General features: G+C 39.0%; 3 protein-coding genes across 3 annotated transcripts in view; 1 reads left to right on the forward strand and 2 right to left on the reverse strand.

Annotated features, from left to right (window-relative positions):
- Positions 1 to 3,241, forward strand: part of LOC116688356 (uncharacterized) — a 4,373-nt gene extending 1,132 nt beyond the window's left edge. The window contains exons 2-6 of the mRNA XM_032514358.1: positions 511 to 1,130; positions 1,314 to 1,424; positions 1,542 to 1,603; positions 2,058 to 2,318; positions 2,531 to 3,241. Of these exons, the coding sequence (XP_032370249.1) occupies positions 511 to 1,130; positions 1,314 to 1,424; positions 1,542 to 1,603; positions 2,058 to 2,318; positions 2,531 to 2,569 (1,093 nt within the window). The 3' untranslated portion in view covers positions 2,570 to 3,241. The remainder of the gene's footprint in view (positions 1 to 510; positions 1,131 to 1,313; positions 1,425 to 1,541; positions 1,604 to 2,057; positions 2,319 to 2,530) is intronic.
- A 2,426-nt stretch (positions 3,242 to 5,667) lies between these two features.
- Positions 5,668 to 7,765, reverse strand: rplp2 (ribosomal protein, large P2; the record flags this gene model as incomplete). Its single annotated transcript, XM_032514103.1, is given in 5 exon segments — positions 5,668 to 5,795; positions 6,014 to 6,109; positions 6,203 to 6,251; positions 6,332 to 6,455; positions 7,711 to 7,765. Coding segments are annotated over 4 exon segments (345 nt in total). The 3' UTR covers positions 5,668 to 5,718.
- A 4,241-nt stretch (positions 7,766 to 12,006) lies between these two features.
- Positions 12,007 to 14,765, reverse strand: LOC116688232 (adenosine receptor A1). Its single transcript, XM_032514102.1, has 2 exons — positions 14,030 to 14,765; positions 12,007 to 13,086 (listed from the first exon to the last, which is right to left on the reverse strand). Exons 1-2 carry the CDS (start codon positions 14,383 to 14,385, stop codon positions 12,450 to 12,452), a joined length of 993 nt encoding a protein of 330 aa, XP_032369993.1. The 5' UTR covers positions 14,386 to 14,765; the 3' UTR covers positions 12,007 to 12,449.
- Between the last annotated feature and the right edge of the window lie 2,966 nt (positions 14,766 to 17,731).

A 17,731-nucleotide genomic window follows, 5' to 3' on the forward strand; every position in this document is an offset into this window, starting at 1 on the left:
TACATAAAAGAGACTTCAGATATGGTATTAGAGAACCACTAATGTCTATATAAAAGAGACTTCAGATATGGTATTAGGGGACCACTAAGGTCTATATATAAAGAGACTTCAGGTACAGTATTAGGGGACCACTAAGGTCTATATAAAAGAGACTCAGATACGTATTAGGACCACTAAGGTCTACATAAAGGACTTCGATATGTATTAGACCACTAATGTCTATAAAAGAGACTCAGATATGGTATTAGGGGACCATAAGGTCTATATAAAAAGAACTTCAGATTGGTATTAGGGGACCACTAGGTCTATATAAAGAGACTTCAGGTACAGTAGTAGGGGACCACTAAGGTCTATATAAAGCATCCAAAGAGCACCATGTCATGGGACCTTTAAGGCTTGTTCCAAAATGCTGCTTAGAGCATGAGTGATGTCTGACTGAAATTGGCAGAAGTTTGATGCAAAACCCATCTTGTAACCTAATGTATGTGTGGTGTTTTCTTTCTGTTGTAGTAGTCCCACCATGGAAACCCAGACAGAAACACAAAGGCCCAACAACGGCCAGTTGATTTTTGTGCCTCACAAGGATACAATCCGTCTGCTGGAGGTGTACGTCAAGCGCAGCCTCAGCGTAAATGATGGGACACAGGGGGATAAGAGGGCTGGGAGGAAAGAAAAGTGGGTGACAATGCCAATAAAGCTACGACGACATTCCAGTGACCCTTCCCTTCACTTGGCCGATGGATTAAACGACAAGAAAATTGGTACATTTGCTGCGGTGGAACTTCCCGCAGCTCCGCCTGAGAAATGTCCCGAGGAAGCAGAGAAGCCCGCCAAGAAATCAAAGAAGAACAAGAAGCCCTCTTTTTGGAAAAGTTTCCTGGGTATTTTCTCTCGGAAGAGTGACGAGGAGCTAGATGACGAGCAGGACGGTCCATTAGAGGTGGCCAAGGCCTCCTCAGCAGAAGACACTGTGACAACGTGCCTGCCCATAACTCCTGACATTTCACTAAGAAGAAAGGCCACGAGGAAAAAATCCATAATAAGAAGGTTCTCCAAAAGGCGCATATCTCTTACAAAACAAAATAAACCTGGTAAAGATCTCCACCCTGCTGACATCACTCGGGTTGAAGGTAAGTCTGATGATTGAACATGACTGAAGAAATTAAACTCATTTGTGTGACATTAGAAGTGACAAGTAATTTGTTAAAATGTGTTCTTAATGTAACTAGAATTATTGGAAATATGTTGAAAAAATGCTCTAACCACATGCTGTTTATCCTTAAGGTCATGTACAAATAATTGTTTCTTTGCAGCTGTCGTCAGCGTGGAACCGACAGAATATTACTACGAGACGGTGTCAGAGGAACTAGAAAAAATTGTTCACGAGGTCCAAGGAAAAGAGGAAGTTCAACTTCTCTCTGATGGTGAGAAACCCTTTCTCTTTGCATTCAGCGAGCCTTGCAAATTTCTATAATATCTATATCTTCCTTTGTTGTTCAGCATTTTGATTCCATTTCCCCTTGCTTTGTGTTTTCCCACAGAGGAAGTTATCGACAGGATCATTAATTTAACAAAGGTGGAGGGTGATGCCATAGATATCAAGGTTGGTATTAATAACTGTTTTAAGTAAAACAAACAAGTTGATGAGAGTGCGTGACGATTAAACATTTGTCTGAAGCATTTAAAGAAATTATCCTGTCAATATTCCCAGAGTGGGGTTATTTATTAGATTATGCAATTAGTTAATTTTATTAGAATTAAATACGGTTACATACATAAGTGTTGTTGTGCTTGAGCAGTTTCAACAGAAAGCAAAAGCAACCTTAATAAACCATAAACAGCTGTTATTAAGTCAAGATAATAAAAAGTGCAAACTCCATTAATATCATGTTTGATTAGCCAGTCACCTGGTGGAATAATAAAACTGTTTTGTAGCCGTGGTTAGGCAGTTTTATGGTGTCAGTTTTTTACCATGCATGTTTCTTAGCTGTAAAATCCCTGCTAGGTCAAAGTGTACTGTATTTACCGACAGCCTGGCTCTCTTTATCACCCTGCAGCTGAAAGACAACCCCACCCTGAACAGCTTCTTTCAAGGGATGTCATACTCTTCATTCCAGAAGTTGGCTGATGCGTATCTGGAGACAGAAGCATCGCCGACCCACAATCCTCCCAGCGTCCTACCGACAGCACCTGAGCTGGTCAAGTTGGCCTTTACGCTGGACTTTACTGCACGGATAGCCGGGCTCTCCAAACAGAATATAGGTCACATCACTGGCCTGGGGCACCGGTATCTACAGGACCGATTTAAATACCAACAGGTACGAAACACACCTGTTGAAAAAAGAGAAAACTTAATATTAGACAACTTTGGTGCTCTTTTTTGTGTGAAAATTAACCCACATAACCATTCAGCTTGAATTTAAGTAGTGTCCAGTGTATCAGTTAAATTGAAGTGTAGCATACAGTCTGAACAGTCACCCGAACACATAAACACACCAAGAGGTTATAACTGTTTTGTTGTCTTTTACAGGCATGTACAAATCACCCAGGGTCCGACAGTGATGTCTGAGAGGCGGCCATTCAAAAACAAAACTGTTGCTGCAAAGTGAAGTGAACTTTTCTCAGGATGTGTTGCAAGCATGAATTTCCTCTTTTGAGATCACAGTAGGGTACCTCACCCAAGAAGTTTTAAGCTAAAGAATTGTCGCCATTAACATTTGAGTGTGTACTTCTCAAAGTGTTGACTGATGTCCTTTACATGTAAGGTCACAGTCCTAAAACATGACGCAATATTTTAGACTCACAAATGGCTGATTCTACAATGACACTAATAATGTGATGCTTGTTTTCTTTGTTACAAATCCACCATTGATTCCTATACCTCCTGGGTATTGATTTGTAATTATACAAAGGAGCAATGCAATGACTTGTGATGTATATAAGCTATAAGACACCGCTGTGCAATAGTAAACTTAAAAAATATATATACTTCTAGGATTTTAAAATGTCAAGCTTTATTTAATAGAAGCTAATTGAAATGTGACATGAATGCTGGCGTTCATATTACATATTTGAAAGATGATTTAATGCTCAAATTTGTGTGTGTTTTTTTTTTGTATTTAAGACACCATACATTTCTGTCAGGCTATGCTCTTTGGCAAGTGAACTTACGTCTCTTGAACTGTGCAACTTTGTGCAATAAATAGTGCAATGCAAAATCAAGGCTTGCTAAAACAGGCCCCTGCACTCTTGGCCTCACTCCATCTGTAAAATAGTCATTGAGTGCAAAACACTTTTATTCCAAGAAATCCACTCCTGCTCTAGAAGAGAGGGTGAAATCTAATAGACTGAGTAATGTCAAACAGCTGGAGGCTAAAGGGCGTTTTAAAGTTGGGCGTAGAATTGACGGCGTACCCCCGCAGACCACTACACCGTGGCCTGACACGAAATCAAGGAGAGGGTTAACTTATCCTGCTTCAGATGTTGGTCAGAAAGCACAGGGGAGACACTTTGTTTCTCTTACTATTGCCGTTTTACCACCTCGACTTGAATATGTAATTACAGTAATAATGCAAAAGTAGGTCACCATAATATAAGTTATATTCACCTGTGACCCTAAGTAATATTGAAAAAGTAAGTACTTGTAATGGAAAAATATAAATACAGATAAAGATAGACAGAGAGTGTATGGATTAAATAAAAAACAGGAACAGAACTACAACATTATCAGGTGGTGCAGGTGTTGTAGAGTCTGACAGCAAATTATGATTATGAAAAAAGTCCCTGGTACCTGCTAACAGGTGCTTTTTTTTTAGTACTACCTTACTCGAGGTTCCAAGAGAGCTGAGGCGATGGTAGTGTTTCCCAACCTGGGGTAAGGACCCCGTCAAGGGGTCGCGAGATCCATTTTAAGGGTTAGAAGACAATTAAAAAGACAGATGTCTGGGAAAAGACACACATACTTGTGTTTTATGATTTTTCAGACAATATATATAGATTTGCCTTTTTGCTACTGGATACTTTGACCTTATCCTTCTTCTGAAATTTCTCAAAAAATTACTCTTTGTTGAAACAGTTACCACTGGTATAAATGTGAAACCAATGACAAGCTGACCATGCTTTAATTTAAGGGGTCACAAGTCAAAAAGGATTGGAAGTACCATTCTACTTTACAAAGCAAGAAAGCAATTAATGAACTGCTACCTCATGCAGTGTGGGTTGATTATGCAGCTTAACATCAATAACACGTGTTCATGTGTATTATTTCTGTAAAGATTGTTGATGGCATCTATATTAGATTCCCAGCTGTCAGGTAATTATGAGATGTGACAGCCTGTCAGTTACATGCTTAAAGCGTGCAGTGGTGGCTCCGACATGTGGCACAGCTTCCCCTGCAGGCAGGAGGCCTTTTTCTACAATATAAAGGACCGCATTTATATTGTGCCAGAACTAATGTGCTCACAAGGGATTCTCGTACATCCAGCAGCACAGTGCTATGCAACACATGTACTCCCATGCATCAGGGAAAAGGGTGGCAGAAGCAAATGGAGAGAAAGATGAAGAAACCGCTCAGTGAAAACAGTAGTCCTGGTGTCCTCATTCACTGCCATGGGAAATTGAATTGGTGTTAAATGTTAATTGGAAATTTAAATCTTTCCATACATAATACATTCATGTTTCTAACTACTTAACATTTAGATGAGTTGTTTTGTTTCTTTATGGTTTTTATGGAAGGTGACGTCTGAAACTTACTTTGTTGACACATGTAGAGGCGGCTGTCAGGTAAGAAAAAAGAAAAGAATTGCTGGGGAGTAGGTAGTGGAAAAACGGTCACATGGTCACAAAGTTGAGTTCAAATGAAATAACAAAAGATGAATTGACTGTAACTGATGACTCATAGTCATCAGTTAGTCCCAGCCCTTAGATAAGCACAAACTTCCCAGCAGACTGTTGGCTCGTCATAGCACGGAAAGCACAGGTGTAATTAACACATTAATGACAGCTCTGCAGCTCTGAGGTGTCCCTGCAGGCACTATTGGGCTCTGCTTCTGGACTGCAACCAATATTAATGGTATTAGCTCAAAACAACTATAATTTTACCATGAAAAAACATCTGAGGAAGCTTTCATAAGTCCTTGCTTAGTGAAGAACGTTACCATCTACTAGACTTCTTTTAATTTGTGAAGTACCTGTCTCAGGTTTGCCAATAACCTCCCCATAAACATTTTAATTCAAGTCTGTCTTTGTATGGCAGGAAATAAGACTGATTTTTTTTTAACCACAAAATCTGAGTAACAAATGTAACCTAATTACGTGGGAAAAATCTGCATTTTGTTTGTTGAGATGACAAATAAAACTGTCCGCAGGCTTTCATGCTGTTTAGAGCTGTGGTGGTGGGGCCCATCTCTGTTATAGTTGGATCAAGGCTGGTCCCTTTAAGCCGGAGCCATTATGTGGTTATCTGGCCAACAGCAGGACAGACTGACCACATGCAGGGTCTGGATTGCCTTATGATGTCTGGTTGCCAGTCTAGACTATTTTTAGCTGACAGTAAAAAAAACTTTAAACATCAAGCTTTAAAAGCCCGACAATTATTATTAGTGGTAAGGTCTTTGGGAATAATTACTTTTGCACAGGCTTAGGAAAAAAGATAAAAAGGCAATGTGATGAGTGTAAACCTTTTACATTTTTATTGCTTTTTAACACAGAGAATCCAGATTAATCAAAGAGTCCAAAGCCCATATCTTCGTCTGAGTCTTCTGATTCCTCTTTCTTCTCTTCCTTTTTCTCTTCCGCTGGAAACAAGATGGAGAAAGACAACAGTCAACACTACATATGTAATTAAAAATGTTTAGCAGCACTCTTATAAAAACTGCTAAATGTATCATAGTATTTGCATTGCTATCGAAATGCAAAAATATGATAATGCTATTTAGAACTTAAAGGAATCCTGGAGAAACCGGGACAAAAAATCTCTCATTTATCAAGATAAGAATTAGGGGTGTACACATACCAGCAGCAGGCGCAGCCCCCGCTCCAGCGGCCCCAGCAGCAACGGCAGGGGCCGCTACAGCACCACCTGCTGGTACGGAGGCTAACTTAGCGAGGCCTGTGGACAAAGGAAAGAAATACATTTTTTTTAGCCTTCTTCCAAGTACGACACCTTCATATCTTCAAAGCATGTTCACTAAGAGGCCTTTACCTGAGTTCATGACGGCATTGATGTCTTTCCCATTCAGCTCGCTGATGACCTGCAGACAAATATATATTTAACTTCAGCCACACAGCAGCAATTTTAAATTGCATAATCTACCGTCGTTAAATGGCATACCTTGTTTAAGCGTTCGTCATCGGCCTCGATTCCTACGCTGCCCAAGATGGCCTTGATGTCTTTTGCAGAGGGGCTGGTGTTTCCACCGAGCACAGCCAGGAGGTAAGCGGCCACGTAACGCATTCTGTAGAAGAGACACGCAAAATGACAGGTGAACAATGCGTGTGCAGATTTTTGTGTTAAAACCTGCTGGAACTTTGTCATCCAACCTGTTTTAAAGGTTGTTAAAATACAAACACACTCTTGGCTTTTGCTGACTTTACCTAGGCCATGAAATCATTCAGAGGTCAAATTATTAGTGTATCTTCATAAAATCGACCTAGTAACTGGATAAAGACAATTGACTGAGTAATATTTCAAGCTAAATTGCCAAAGAATTAACTAGTTCCTTTTTATTTATTTATAATTAAGCCTGTGAGGATTTGTCTCTTAAGTGTTGGTTGGACAAAACTAGCAGTGTGAATATGGAAACAAGCAAATTGTGATGGACATTTGTCAACATATTTAAATGATTTTGAATTGTTAAATCAATCAATGTTTTTTAGCAATTAAGAATTATTTTGTCAGCTAACCCGTTGATATTTCTTCACTGGTTGCTAGAATATTAAATGCACAATTGTTTGTTCTTTTTGTGGTGTACGACAGCGGCCATAACTATGGGCTGATTGATTCTTGAAATAGCATCGTTACGAATGACTTTCCTTTCTAAAAATGGACCCATAAGGATTAATAATACCATAATATTCAAAAATAACGTACTGCAACATCTCACGTCAGTGCTTTTAATCACCATTAGGGGGCTAAACGTGTCACGCTTTCCACATTTGGCAGGTTTATTTTTACCTATATCACGTTGTGACATCGTGCTGTATTTACAAGAAGTAGCTTAACACTATTAAACATACGCCCAAGCATAAAATAATTCAGAATACCATGGTCTGAATACTGTAACGTTAGCCATCTCTCTAATGAGTAGCTACGTTAAGTCATGTCATTGGTAGGAGCCTAGCTTGATGTTAGCTTTAACGATAGCTGTCGTTTTGAAACGATGCTTAGGACTTAAACTCTCACTCGGACAAGAACCAAAGGTCGGTGTTAAGAGTTTGTATTTCACTGTGCTTAACTTAAGATGTAGCCTAACGTTACTTTCTACTTCTCCGGCATGTGTCTGTGACTGTACAACTGTGACGCATGGTATTTCGAGCTAACAGAAGCAGCATGGCGGCCAGCGCTTTTCCTATAACGCTCATTGTCCTCCATTTGTGACAGAGGCTTCTGTTGCAGCAATGCCACATTTTCCATGATTAAAACCAACCGTCGAGTATATTTCGTATTAAAAACACAGATAGCCATGACCTAATGAACACACTGTTACTTACTTTTAAGTCTAAACAGACACGAAACGTCGGTCACGCTAGAAAATCCGGAAGAGAAGGAGGAGGCAGGGGAGGTACCGGAAATTTTAGAGGAGTGTATTGCATTGATTTCATTGGTTCATTTGGAAGACAGACGTGTACGTCAACATTTCGATAAACCAATGAATTGCATGAATTAAAGAAATCTGTCACATGTATCCATAGACTGTTCTCTTCCATTGTAGACTGCAAGCGCGTACCCCATTATTTACTATGACTGTATGTATTTAGTTTTTTTTTAATTACAACTTTCTGAACTTTTTACACTTTTTGTAATATAAAACAGTGTGTTTTGAAATCATTGTTTTATTTTATCACTGTTGAGTGTTTTCTTACTATTATAACAACTAGCAATACAATAATCTCCAATGAAGACAGGCTATAAAAACTGCAATAGGCTAAGTGTGCACTGGTGGAGGAAGTATTCAAATTTTTTTTAGGCTACTTGACTAAAGGTAAGTCCTGCATTGAAAATGTTAGGCTATGTAAAAATATGTAAGTATAATGACAAGTATGCATTTACATGTACTCTATGCAGAAACAACTAAAATACAACCAACACCTCAACCTAATTAACCTAAAGTGGCATGAAAAGAAAATAGTTAAAGCTTCAGCGCGTAACTTTTTGATGTTAATGAATGTCCCTTACATTCAAGCCGTTGCCAAATGAGTTGCTACAGAGCTAATTAAGACTATCAGCGCCCCACATCTCTGTCTGTATTTCTCAGTATGACTATGTTCAGAAGGTTGTGTTATCCGGTGACTTTCCCATGCAGAAATTCAAGTGAAGACAATGGCCTATTCTGAAGAGTCCATCATGTTTTTTGAATCCTCTGTGTCCTCCTTGGCTACCAGCAACTGCGTGGAAGAGGGGTGGGGGGGGCATGCGCGATCACGGAAGGCTGTATGGTGTGGGGAGACAGAAACTACGCACTATAGCTTTAACTTAATTACAAGTACCTTCGAACTCAATGAGGCCAACTGTATACTTGAGTAAATAGTTACATTCAACCACTGCAAGTATATGAGTATATGTTACTCATTCTTCATTCTTTTTAATAGAAAATCTGTATTTGTTTTTCAACTATAGCGGCAGCTTGCATAATGGTGTAAAATACACCATGTATTAACAGTTTATCTTACATTTATTTTCATTTGCAGTACAATCTGGTAAAAGTATCACCAATAAAATGTACTTTTAGTTTTAAAATAAGTCATTAGGCTGCAGAATCCCTTTCAGAATGCTGTAACTAGTCAAAATATGATGTAATTATTGGGTAGATTAATACATAACAATGTATCATTTATGAGGAGATTATATCATTTGAATATAAAATCCAAGCCTTAAAAGTAACTACAGGTGTTAACCCCTTGAACCCTGGTATTTCCCTTAAATGGTCTCTTAAGTGGCTTGAAATTTGGAATATACTTTATACCAATGCCATCTTCAAAGCAATGCCATTTTATTGACATTAAAGCAACAGTCTAGAGGTGGAGATCCTACAAATCATGTGTGCAGTATTGTAAGACACAACAATGATTCGATAAATTGCAAACATTCTTTATTTCCATTCACCAAAAGTAGAGTTCAGAAATCTATAATACATTGCTGTATCTCTAGTGAAGATGGAGCTATGGATGGATTCTTTACTGGGAATTTGTGAAACCACATGTGCCTAAAATAGAAAACACAACCAAAGTGATAATAGAATCAAGTGGTCAGTCTGTATTATCAAAGCTACAATTCAAATAACTCCTCCTGTTTCTCCTGGGTGAAGAGCCAGTCAAACAGAAAGCCCACCGAATCTGACACAAACTCTGCAATCAGCTTTATGTTTGTCACGTACAATACTTTATAGCCGCATTCTCCCAGTAGTACGAGGAGAAACATGACCAAGAGCACAAGGAAGATGCGGTCCACGTAAAAATTTGCCTTTTCTCTGAATGTCCACTGCTCCCAAGGTAGCTCCCGCCGGGATTCGTGGTATTTTCCAAAGTGTAGCAAGGCGTCCGATGTGTCGTTTATCTCTTCCACCGGAGCCTCCATGTCTTGGCCACCCTCTGCTGCAGCCATTTTATTGTGGTGTTGGTGCTAGTAATGAAAGTTCGTTAGTTGTCTGAGAATATTAAAATGACAAAAGTATTAGCATTGCTTCCTGACACTTAATTACTTACATTATCTGCTCAAAACTTTGCTTTGCTGCTGTTTTAGGATGAATGTGAACGGAACTTACCTCAAAGAAAACGAGTTAAGTATGAAGATACGATGCACACACAAAATTAAGATTCTTGGCTCTTTTTTTTTTGGCTCCACACCTACACCATGCTTGTTTGCTCCTTCAGCATTCGGAAGGCTACCCGCGACTGCCACAGGAGTGTGTGGTGCAAAGGCAGTCAAAGCCGAGTTGGTTGTGCACCTCAGTCACTAAGATGAGGGCTTGGGATTAGACAACACTCAGCAGTTTCAAATCCCTCATCAAGGAAGGAGGTGACAGATGGTAAAATACGTATTGATATGTTTGTGAGGGAGGAACAGACAGAGATAGAGTGAAAGTGTCAGACGACAACATTTTCATTTGAAACTATTCCTCTTTATAAGGGCACAGCAGATGAATGTACATAGATGTGAGGAAAATAAACATCTCACTGTAGTATACATATACTGTAGTATATGTATAATAGTCAAAACCCACATATACAATGACAACCACGTTTAAACTTGCAGAGTCTGAACCAGATTAGACCTTTTGTTCTCAAGTATAGGTTCCTTACGTGGAAGCAGTGTGACATGGACTGAAACCATGGCATAAGTCAAAGTGATGACAAAGCAGAACTGATGCAGATTTAGAAGAAGCTTTAGCTTTACAGTTGGGATAAATCACTTCAGCATAAAGCTCTCTGGGCAATTTACTCAGTCTTTTCAACACCCTGCCACAGCTATTGATTGAAATATGGTTCAAACAAGCTGAATTAGCTGACAAGATCCTTGCATCCCATGATGAAGACTCATGGCTGGATTGTTTTAATGTTGCAAGAGTTTTATTCCATTTGGTTTAGTGGCTCATTGTTCATTCCAGGCAGGGCTTTTTTCAGCTCTCTCTTTATTGAATGGTTCCCTGTGAAACATCAAATTTCAGAACACACTGTACTTTCTCTCTAAATGTGTCTTACCCAATACGTCTTTCCATTTAAGTGACTACTCAAAAGTCAAAAGTAAGGATTTGCAAATTAATGTTTTGTACTAAATCTAGTCTAATTTTTAGCCAGCTAGCCGCATGGTTCTTCACTGCAATGTTGATCTGTACATCCACCACTTTGGTGCCAATTAAAATAACTCAACTGTGTGACATATTACCCTGACATTTTGTACGGACATTCATTTTGCCCAGAGGATGAATCCTAATGACTCTGGTGATCCTCTGGCCAAGCAGGTCAAAGTTCTCTTCTCCAGGATAGGTTGCCATTTAATTTGATACAGAACTTCAAGTTCCCCTTTATAATGAACTTTTACTTTGCTGATCTTTTTAGTATGTTATCATTGTCATTGTGAGCCTGTTAGAATTTAGCTTAAAGCACTGCTGAGCCCAATACAGCCTCACAGAGCCACGGGCACGGCTGGAGACTCTTTGGGCCCTATCTTGCACCCGGCGCAGCGGAAAGCCCGACACAAGTGGTTTTGGTAGTTTATGGCTGACACAGTTGTCAATTCCCTTCCAGCGTCCACGTCGTTTAAATAGAAAATGCACCTGCGCCCATCTTTGCGCCCGTGGGCATGCTGGTCTTACAGGGAGGTGTGTTCAGGTGCATTCTTGGTGTATCGCTATCTTGAAGTAGCAGGAAGTGATTGGGCCATTGACCGACAAAAACCTGGTCTAAAGTCAGCAACACAACATTTCATTGTTATTTTAACAGCAAATTAGTGAAAGCAAAATGCAGCTAGGCTTATACACAGCACGCACACTATGCTTGTAACACACACACACAGGGAAGCGCAGCAGTACACAAACAGAGAAGACAAAATGAAAAGATTACAAATAAAAACATGATGGTGCAAATTGGCCGTCTTGATAGCAATGTGCCAAGGTACAAACCCACCTGGCTTTTAAAGGGAATGGGAGATGACACTCTTATTGGTTTATTGCCTATTACTCTCAAAACACACCTATGAATTAATGAAAACACAAAGTAAAACCCCTAAACACACCTGCGCCATGCGCTTCCGGCCGTGCGCGTGGATCATTTAAATAGGGACCATAGTCTTGTCTAAAATGTAGCCAATTTAAATTGTCGTAAATCTGAAAAAGAAACTATAACATTAACATATTTGAAGAAACAATCAAAGTTTATTCTGGTGAATTTACCAACAACCTATTTGAACATGAAATGTTTGTTGCATCACTTATTATGTTGACATACAGTATATATTATAATTCAATATGAATCAGTTTATGAAGCATCAATTGAAAACAAAATAATGCACGTTGATGGGAATATGTAATTGTTCTGTTGATTGCAGGCTGATCTTTTTTAATCTAAATGTCAAATAAATATGAATGGGTCAGAGATGAACTCAATGAAGTGCTTTGCTATTATGTTCGTTAATCGGTCGATATTCCAAATATCACTTACATGTAATTCAATGAGTGCCATCGGTGCACCATCTCACTGTACACCATGTGCATGGGAGTACAGCAGGTACTTTGTTACAGTTTTACATCCACTTTGTCTGGTATGGCTGGTGTGCTGGTGGAGCACGCCGTGGGCTCAGTGGGTTTACAAAACATGCAGCGGCTAGTGATCTGGATCAGCGTGACACGGAAGCCATTTATCCTGTATGCGTAAACCATTGGGTTGAGTGCCGAGTTCACATGGGACATGAAAATGCCTACATACGTGGCCGACTTAGGTATGGAACACTTTGGGCAGAAAAAGCTAATACAGTTCATGATGTGGATTGGCAGCCAACACACAGCAAAGAGGAACACCACCAAGGCCAGGGATTTGGCCAGCTTCAGCTCCTTCCGATAGTACCTGTCTCCATCGCACGTGGCTTCAGCACGCTGGTTAAGCCTCCGCCGGATCACCCTAAAGATCTCCCCGTACAGAGCGATCATTATGGACAGCGGAACCACCACCCAGCCAAAGAAATTGAAGTACACCATGTAGTCCATTCTCATGACAGCGGTGAATTCACAGACAATGTCGCTGGAACCGCTGAGGTTTCCTTGAACGTTGCGGTTGTTCCATCCAATCATTGGAACCAATCCAGTGAGGAAAGAGAGGATCCAACACAGAAAAACTGCCACATATGCCCTCCTCTGGGTTACTATGGTGTTGTACCTGAGCAGTTGTTGGAAAACAAATGAAGACAGGTTTTTAATCATTGAAATGGACACATGCACGCAGCACTACTGGATGAGTATTTTTTTGAACAAACGCCAAACCATAGATTATTGTTGAGAAGCATTTTTCTCAAGTGCCAGCTTTTAACATAAGGATCCAACTGACAAATAAAAAGGAGTATGGGGAACTGCCAAACTCCTTAAACAAACTATGTCAGTTATGTAGGCAGACAGTGGCATTTTCATTTGCTTAAAAGCTCTTGATGTCCAGCCCATTGATTTGCATTAAACCAGACGATATGGGGTGCCATGTCAGACATCAACCACCTGCTCTTAGTTTATTCTCTGAAGATAAAAGCAATAAAAAAACCAACTTATTACTACTATTTTTACTCCTAAAATGTTTTTGAGACAACTTTAGGGAGTAGGATTATCAGAAAATTAAGAGGTTTTGCTGTTTAAGAAAAAAGTTCAATTCAACTGTTACAGTCACAATATGTTGGTCCTGAGAGCAATCTCAGATGATTTGTAATTTAGTAATATATAAATAAAAGTTCCTTGATTTGATTTATATTGGAAGAGATACATGCGGTGCAATCAATCTACAATCGATTGAGTTCTAGTGAAATCAGGCTTGTGAATAAAGAGCACTTATGCCAATAACTCTTTTCAGAGTCTGTTTATTAAGAAAGCTGCAACGAACTGGAACAGGCAATCAAAACTACTCACGGATTAATTAGTGTGGGATACGCTTCCTTTTCCTCTCAGTTATGAATATTTTATTGCTCTTTTTGATTTGTGATCCCAACATTCATCATCCAACACAATCTCAACCAAACTGATCTGTACTTTCCGTTAATCTTTCTAAATCCTGGGAAAATACACTTTTTAAATGAAAGTATAGCTACTTTTTTTTTTTACTTTTTACAAGAGTTCCTCACCTGGTGGGAATCTTGACACGCAGATATCGGTCAATGGCGATGGCCAGGAGGGAAAGGATGGAGCTCTGGGTGATGATCAGCAGCAGGCAGGACAGGAAGAGGCAGGTGTAAAACTGAGTGTTAAATCCCAGACTAATGATAATAGCCAGAGGGATGACCAAAACCCCCACAGCGATATCAGCCACGGCCAGAGACACAATGAAGCAGAAGGTGGTGTTGCGGAGAGCTCGGTTCACACACACAGCCAACACCACCAGCACATTCCCCACCACAGAGGCCAGGGCAATAGCTGTTTCAATGGAGATGTACATCATGTCCACATGTTCCCGACGCTTAATGCCAGGAGAAGAAGACATTTTTGCTATTCACAGATCTCGCTTACCTTTATATAGTAAAAAAAAAAAAAATCAAAATTGATTGTTGAAACTTCTTTTCTCCACTTTAGGTTTTGCTTCCATTATGTATGTTGGCTAAAAAGAATTGTCCTTTTTTTCTCTTTGTCACATGGACACATTAATGAGTGGCCCTTTTGTGCTCCTGAAGGGATGTTGGGCGATTAATCCTTAGCATGTTGTTCAAGCTTTGTTCAGAACCGGATGCTAGTGCATCACTATACTCTTCCACGTCCCTACTTGCTCTCTCTCTCTTAGTCACTCTCTCTTACGAGTCTATAAAAAAATGCGCTGGTCATAAAATCGAGGGGAGGGACTTTGCCTTCTGCAGCACCCTGCAGTAATAGTTTAGCTCACATTAAGTGTGTGTGTGTGCGTGTGCGTGTGCATTTTTAGAGAAGCTGTTGTCTACATAATAATTGGCAGGATGCATTTTATTTCCAAGGTTGTTCAAGCTCTCAGCTAAAGATTAATGTGCATTAGAGCTGATTGAAATCTGATTGCACTCACGCATTTAATTTTCAACTCTGAAATGTCCTTTTTTTTAACTATACTTAATAGATCCTAGTCAAAATAGTTTTTAACTTTAGAAGAATCCAGTGTCCAGTTTCCTGAAAACCCCAGCATCAGTCAATATCAGGGTGACAATAAGGCTCCAGGAAGTGACTGGAAAAAATAACCTGGCATATAAACACACGTAAAAACCTCAAATTATCATGTTTAAACTTCAGTTTTTGTACCGATTAATGAGTGAGTAAAGAATATTTCTCAAAATGTTCATTATCTTAAGTATGACATAAGTCTCTTCCTGCCTACAGTATGTGCATACATGTTCCTCTCTAATCCTGCAACATCAACAAGAGAGATACAGTATTAGGTTATTATGGTTGTTGAGGTCCAAGTTATCAATTATTCTATCTACTAACAGTAGTGAAGTCATATTTCAGCACAGTTACTACTTTTAATTAGAATTCTGTACAAACAAACTACTGCGAAAAACTTTGAATTCTTTTATGAGCAGTTATGATGTTTTAATGTTCACATTTAAGTGGTGTTTCTTTTTAGTGTCCCTGTCACAGTCTTGCATTTAAAGCTGCTGGAGGTAGAGACACAGGCGCAGCCGCTTCATACAAAAAATTTACGAGTAGCCTATTAATAATTTATTCCGTCCCAATGCCGTCATAAAGTGGCAGTTCTATGACGATGACAATCTCGTTTTCTTTGTAAAGCCCTTTGATTTGACATACTGTGAATCAAGGCCCTAGTTACACAAACATTAACTTAGTTACAGTTGATACAGATAGAAAAGGGCTAAACTGCCAGCTGGTCTGCTGCGTTTTAGAATCAGAAAATTATTTTCTGATTCTAAAATTAATTTCTAAAATATATATATATATATATATATATATATATATATATATATATATATAAATGTCATATGTATTTTACAAAACCTTACAGCCTTTGTTGTGTTTGATGGCTTTTACTGTATTGACATTACAGAAGTCTCACGTTAGCATCTTGTAGGCTACTTGTGGCTAATTAACGCATGCGCAGCTTGCATTTGCACTCACATCGGGTAGTGACAACGTTAGATCAAGTTTTTTTTCGAGTTCTGTTAATGGGGAAAAAAGGGGAATTTACTTTTTCTTAAAATGAAGAGCAGCTTTGGGTAAGTTTAATGGATTTTTCGGCTTTTTAGTAAAATGATTAAACTAGCTGTTGCTGCTTAGTTTAGAGCTACTGCTGTTGTACTGCTGCTAAATGTTTGAGCAGTGTCAGTGGCCGCTGTGCCCTTGTGTGTGTGCGTGGTGGTGGTGGTGTGGGTTGTTGAGTCCCAGCCGCTTGGCTGGAATTTGTGGGGAGGCCTGTTAATCGCTGTGTTGTGTTATTTGTCTTTTTTGATTGCTTTGTGATTGTCGTACGAGTAAATGTGAATGAATGTAATTGCATCAATTTTGACTATATGTGACGCAGCATCCTGCCACTGCATAAAAGCGCTGGCTTCAGTTACCGTGTATTATTCATGTCTCTGCAATGCACAACAAAGTATCTTATGTAATACTTTAGCCATACAGTTGTGCTCATAAGTTTACATGCCCATGCTCAAGTTGAACAAAAAGAGGAATAAAAAAATCATGTTTTGGAAATTTATCTTTATGCCTTAATTAAAAACTGAGGTAAAATCCAACCTTTAAGGACACCAATTTTCTTTGTGAATGAATAACGTATTGTAAATAAATAAATGTTCTTCCTTAAAATACAGGAGGCATAAGTATACACACCCCTATGTTAAATTCCCATAGAGGCAGGCAGACGTTTATTAGTAAAGGCCAGTTATTACATGGATCAGGATACTATTCATCCTGATAAAGTTCCCTAGGCCTTTGGAATTAAAATAGTCCCATATCATCACATACATAGATGGATATGGGATGCTTTCCATGAAATCATCTCTCAATGCAAATCCAACCAGCTATTAGTCTAACTGAAATAAAACCATGCCAATCTCTATGTATGAAGAAGGGTATGTGATGATATGGGGCTATTTTAATTCCAAAGGCCAAGGGAACTTTATCAGGATGCATAGTATCCTGATCCATGTAATAACTGGCCTTTACTGATAAACATCTTCCTGCCTCTATGGGAATTTAACATAGGGGTGTGTATACTTATGCCCCCTGTATTTTAAGGAAGAACATTTATTTATTTACAATACATTATTAATTCACTAAGAAAATTGGTGTCCTTAAAGGATGGATTTTACCTCATTTTTTAATTAAGGCATTAAGATCAATTTACAAAACATGATTTTGTTATTCCTCTTTTTAGTCAACTTAAGCATGGGTATGTAAACTTTTGAGGACATTATGGAATTTTTTGCCAAACGGCTGCAAAAATAAAATGCCTACCATAACTTTAATTGCGCCTTTTTTTCCTCCAACCTTTTATAACTTGGACTCTGCAGGGTAAGCTGCAGTTAGGAATTAGATCCAAAAGTTCAATTAATAAAACTTTATCTAATTTTCTTTTAGAGAATGAAAAGACTTTGGCAACAAGTATCACTGAGCAAGCAAGCAATCAATTTGATGGTCTTCAGTTGTTTCCTTAAGGACGCGTGTTCAATGTCTGCCTGTAAATTTATTCAGTCCAGTGACTCAGGATGTTGTGTTTGGAGATTGCTTATGATCTCAGGCTCCGGTCTGAGCATTAGAGTGTTCATGAGCTGACACTATGTCATTTTTATTAGGCCTCAGTCAATCTACATGCCTTCATTGGCTCAAGTGCGAGTCTACATCCACAATCACTT

The sequence above is a fragment of the Etheostoma spectabile genome, chromosome 4 (genome assembly GCF_008692095.1).
Source record: "Etheostoma spectabile isolate EspeVRDwgs_2016 chromosome 4, UIUC_Espe_1.0, whole genome shotgun sequence".
Lineage (NCBI taxonomy): Eukaryota > Metazoa > Chordata > Actinopteri > Perciformes > Percidae > Etheostoma > Etheostoma spectabile.

Coding starts and splice junctions, on each gene's coding strand:
- LOC116688232 (XM_032514102.1), bottom strand. CDS start 14,385: ATGTCTTCTTCTCCTGGCATTAAGCGTCGGGAACATGTGGACATGATG. Junction 13,087..14,029: donor CGTGTCAAGATTCCCACCAG/GTGAGGAACTCT, acceptor ACAACTGCTCAG/GTACAACACCATAGTAACCC.